Source organism: Buceros rhinoceros, unplaced genomic scaffold, assembly GCF_000710305.1.
Source record: "Buceros rhinoceros silvestris isolate BGI_N320 unplaced genomic scaffold, ASM71030v1 scaffold15537, whole genome shotgun sequence".
Taxonomy (NCBI): Eukaryota; Metazoa; Chordata; class Aves; order Bucerotiformes; family Bucerotidae; genus Buceros; species Buceros rhinoceros.
The window spans coordinates 15,586-20,467 of record NW_010420546.1 but is presented as its reverse complement, the minus strand read 5'-3'; the positions used below and the strand labels follow the sequence as shown (position 1 = coordinate 20,467).

The 4,882-nt window shown below is 43.9% G+C and overlaps 1 protein-coding gene across 1 annotated transcript in view; it reads left to right on the top strand.

Annotated features, from left to right (window-relative positions):
* Positions 1 to 1,523: 1,523 nt before the first annotated feature.
* The window catches only part of LOC104496260 (cholesterol 24-hydroxylase), a gene marked incomplete at its 5' end in the record, with an annotated part of 10,680 nt that continues 7,321 nt past the window's right edge, over positions 1,524 to 4,882 (top strand). The window contains 6 exons of the mRNA XM_010139345.1: positions 1,524 to 1,601; positions 1,823 to 1,904; positions 2,453 to 2,526; positions 3,183 to 3,269; positions 3,938 to 4,076; positions 4,686 to 4,796. Of these exons, the coding sequence (XP_010137647.1) occupies positions 1,524 to 1,601; positions 1,823 to 1,904; positions 2,453 to 2,526; positions 3,183 to 3,269; positions 3,938 to 4,076; positions 4,686 to 4,796 (571 nt within the window). The remainder of the gene's footprint in view (positions 1,602 to 1,822; positions 1,905 to 2,452; positions 2,527 to 3,182; positions 3,270 to 3,937; positions 4,077 to 4,685; positions 4,797 to 4,882) is intronic.

Below are 4,882 nucleotides of genomic sequence, written 5' to 3'. Positions count from 1 at the left end.
CTTTCCCTTTGATAAAAGAAAGCTTGATTTTAGGATGAAGCACAACAGGTTCTTTTCAAAACCTTGTCCTTTGTTTGTCTTACGGCTGCATGATGACAAGATTACATTAATGCCCTTGGTCTCCTGGGCTGGTTTATTTTATAAGAACTAACACAGCGCATCTCTGAAGGAGACTTGTGCAGGACAGGCTGAAAAAGTGAGTCCTGGTGGCTTTGTGTCGTTTTACCACATGAATGGCTCCCCTGTTAAGAGACGAGGTCATCTCTACAAAGATTTGCTTAGTATTAAAGATTTAATAGCAAGAAATGGGGAAAAGGGTTTTCTTTGCAAGTATGTGTTTTCAGATGATAGCATCACATAGTTTGTATCCCAGACCAAGTCCTTGATTAGTTTTTTTCACGGTATGCGGTTAAGTAATTGGGACTTCTTGTTAGCCGATGAATGTTCTAGGACTGTTGTAACAACTGACTTAATTGGGTAGTGATGGAACAGGGGATGAAAAATATCTCATGTATCACGCAAGAGGAGCCATGAGTGGGGGCCTTGCATCGTGTGCTGCAGACAGAGCGGGTTCCAGAGCTTTAGCTAACGAAGGACTCGTCTGTGGTGGTTGGGACTTTCATGTCTCTTTGGACTCCGGTTACAATGGAGGAGTCAAACAAGTGAAGGATTAAAAGTTTCTGTAGATGTTAGGTAACTTGAGAGTGCTTGTTATTTTAAGCACCTTCCAGTTCCAACAGAAATAAGTAAGAGCCTGTTTTTCCCCTATAGCTTGTTTATACTGGAGAGGATGATAGTGTGGCTGTCTGTCTCTCGGATGGAAAACATCTCAAGTGCAGCTTGCTTCATTTAGAGAGAAGCTTGGCCAGATCTTCCTTCAGATGTGTGCAGAGCTGGTGGGAATTTACCACTTGCAGCCAAAGGAAGGAATTGATCTCTAACTTTTTAATGCGGCTATTGTATTTGGAGAGTTAACCTTTTTATTAATTACTGCAATTTCCACGTTAACCAGTGATAATGCTTCTAGCTTGTCCTCTTTTTTTCAGCATCTGAGATGACATGGTTTTAGGCAGAAGGAGACTTCCTAATTTTACTCAGTTTAACTCCACTTGCAGAACTGAAGTTATGCTCATCAGGGTTAAGCAAGCATTAAAGAGTATTTAATGCAAATGTCTATTGCATGCGCAGAAACTTAGTAGTTGCAGTTGAGATTGTCAGCTAGGCAAAGAGCAAAGCAGTTTGCTGGGAGCTCCCACCCAGATCCAAACATCTACAACACGGAGAAGACCTTGTCTTGCGTCTCTGCGCTGGTCTTCCTGGCTACAGGAGTGCACCAGCCTGACCCTGGTCCCCAGCTTACCCACGTGAGGGCTGGGCACTGGCACAGCAAGGTGTTATTTTTTACTTTCCTTACAAGGAGGAAAACATGAGCAACACTTGTGTCACGGAGCCACAAGGATTGCAATCCATACTAAACACTATGTAGGCATCCTTGTGACTCTCTTAACCTTCATTTTCTGCAGCTTTTTGTTTGGACACCTGCCAGTCCTTTGGAGAATGCTGAAGAAGCAGGAGTTTGTGCATGATCTCTTCCTGCAGTGGTAAGTTGAGCCACATCAATGGCATTGAATGGGGTAGGCCTGTAGCACAGACTGGGAGATGAAGGCGCAGAGGCCCTGCATTACACTTGTAGCATCTTTCGGAAGGTCAGTAGAGGAGCTAGAGAGAGCGCTTTGGTCCTTTGGGGTTGTTAGGTCTGAACTGCTACATAGTGGTGGTTTGTACCATAGTTCTTTTTCTTTTTTTCCTTCTCTCCTTGTAGGGCAGAGAAACATGGACCTATTGTACGGCTTAATGCCTTTCACAGAGTCTCACTAATGATTCTGAGTCCTGAAGGAGTGAAGGTACTGCAAAATAAACCCACATGGGCAGTGGGGGTTGGTCTGTCCCTCCAGAGAGGGGTGGTGCATGGTGTTCAGGTCAGCACAGTGCAGCCAGTCCATGCCTGCAGAGAGGGTGGCTCTGGCTGTGTTAGGAGGGTGACGTGCTCTGCTCTTCGGGCTATCCTGGTTATTTTCTCCCTTGATCAGTTGATTTACTTTGTTACCTTTATTTAAAGAGCAGATAGAGCAGGCATCCACCATTTCTGAAAAGCAGACTCTCTGCAAGAGCTTAATGTCTCAAATGAATAAGGCACAAGGGACTGAACTTCTTCCTCTAAATCTTTGCAATAACCATAGAGTGAGATTTCGGGTCATTGGGCAAAAAGTGCTAGAGGCATGCAAAACAAGCTAGCAGCACGGGAACTGGGGAATCAGGGCACACCAAATAATTCATCTAGTCTTCAGACTGCTGCTACAGGAGGAAAAAAGTGAATGTGTGAGTGGCTTTTTATGTTTTGTCTGGGAAATGCATTGCACTCAGTATTCACTGACCTGAGGTTTGATTTTAGGAGTTCTTGATGTCGCCACAATACCCAAAGGATTGGCTGGTGTATGGTCGCATCTTCAACATATTTGGTGAGAGGTAGGCAAAACCCATCTGAAGCCATGGTGATCTGAAAATAAGTGAAGAATTAAAAATGTCATAGGCACGACTTTTTATTTTGACTCAGACCTTAGTTTGGGGATTAATGACTAATTCAAGACATAGGTACCTGCTGCTTACATATTAAATTATGTGTCAAGTCAAATGTCTTCCAGTCAGGAAGGTTATGTAGAATTTTTTTTCCTTACCTTCGTTGTATTTATTTATTTATTTATTTCCCTGTGGACATTCACTTAGTTTCAGAATAGTTTGCTCAAGACCATCATCAAACTTCTCACTTAGATTTTAGAGCACTGAATTATTTCTTAATGCATAGGAGTTCCCAGCTCCTCAGTTCAATAACAAAAAAGGGTTTTTTTCTCTGCTAGCCTGAAGCTTTAAAAAATATAATCAGTTATTAATTATTTGCATAACAGCTGTAATGAACCAGCATCTTGCTGGACTCAGCAGCCCATACCTACCAGGCAAGACATATCTGCAGTTTAGTCGTTGTCCACAGTGGAGCCGTAACTGTGTTACTCAAAGCAGCACAAGGCTCCTTTTACATGGGAAAAATATAAGAAAGTAGATGTGGAAGAGTTATCTTTGGCACTACACGGGGTAAACCTTCTTTTCCTTGTTTACCTAAATGCTAGGTTTCTAGGGAATGGCTTGGTAACTGTTTGCGACCATGAGCACTGGCACAAGCAGAGGAAGATAATGGATCCAGCTTTCAGCCGAACGTAAGACAAATATGTCTGTCATGACTTAGCTGTTATTTGTACTGTATTTCCATGATTCTCCCTGTCATCAAACCTTTATTTGATGTATAGAAATAGGAAGAAATCCATTTAGTGCCCAAATAATGTTTTACTCAGAGTCCAACACACCATTTCCACGACAAGTGTAAGTTGACCAGACTTCCCACGGGGCAGCAACACCCATATGAGCTCAGAGATGGCAAAAAGGACCCAGGGCTGTGTATCCAGGAGTGTGGTGATGGCTGCATGAGCCTATTGGAAAACAGACATCAGGGGTTTGCCAGGGCAAGCCTCATCATTCACCTGAGTGATTCCCTGTGGGAGATAGTGTGATTGATAAGCAGGAGTTCAGTCTGCTGTGCTTGTTGTACCTTGTTGCATTGCACCTGAAGATAAAGTCCATCTGCTTTGCCATGCACAGGCCAAAGCCCTTTGCCACAACAGTCAGTGTTTACATGGCAGAATGGAGTGGGGCTGCTATAAAAAGAATTTAGGTAATGTTATCTATATGTTTTTTAAAGTATTAAGGCAAATTTATTATAAATAACAAAAATCTTCCCAATTTTCTATGGAAAATAATGAAGGTAATTTTGCCTGAGCAAGGATGTGCCTTCCAGAGCCCCCATTATGCCTTTTTATTGATTGTTCAGCTACCTGATTGGTCTGATGGAAACTTTTAATGAAAAAGCAGAGGAGCTGATGGAGAAGCTAGAGGAAAAGGCAGATGGAAAAAAAGAGTTTAGCATGCTGACGATGATGAACCGGGTGACTATGGATATCATTGCAAAGGTACCAGCTGTCTTCTCTCTTGTTTCCTCTGTGACTGGCAGGAAGGAATGGAAGTAACGGGTGCTGGCGACAGGACGGGATCAGGAGCTGGAGCCAGGGAACAAGACCCTTACCCAGCAGTGCCAGAAGAGCTGGAGGACTAAGTGGGCCACTTCCATTCGGGCTGAGCCATAGGAAGGGCCGGTTAGGAAAAGGGTCTGCACAGCCTAGGTGTGACAAGCGGGATGGAGACCCTTTACAGTACCTCTTACAGCCTCATCTATCCCACTCCTCTGTTCCAAAGGGGGCACACCAGTGCTCATTCATGTGTGGGTGTTGTATAATTACCATTGTATGTCATCACGAAATCTGCCTCAATCTGGCTTTTCCCTTCTGTATGCAAAATGGTTTGGGATAAACGGAGAGTAATAATAAATCAGTAAACCCCCCAAATAAGGAGGAAGCATAGTGTAGATATTACCCTTCCCTCACAGCTTTCTGCAAGGCAGGATCTAGCCTGAGGTATTTTTAGGGGAAAAGATGGCAATGTGAGTCTGTCCTACTCTTTCACCCCAGCCCCAGGGAGCCAAGAGGATGTAGCAAGTTGCCTTTCTCCCTTCTACTCCTCAGGTAGCCTTTGGCTTGGAATTAAATGCACTGAGTGATGACCAGACACCTTTTCCTCATGCTGTGACTCGAGTTTTGGAGGGAATAACCAAGGCACGCATCCCCTTCATGCAGGTTTGTATGCTCCTCGCTCAAGTTGTCTCTCCTTGCATCCAGTTCGAGCCTCTGCTCCCACATAAGTTAGCAGCCTAGAGCTGTGT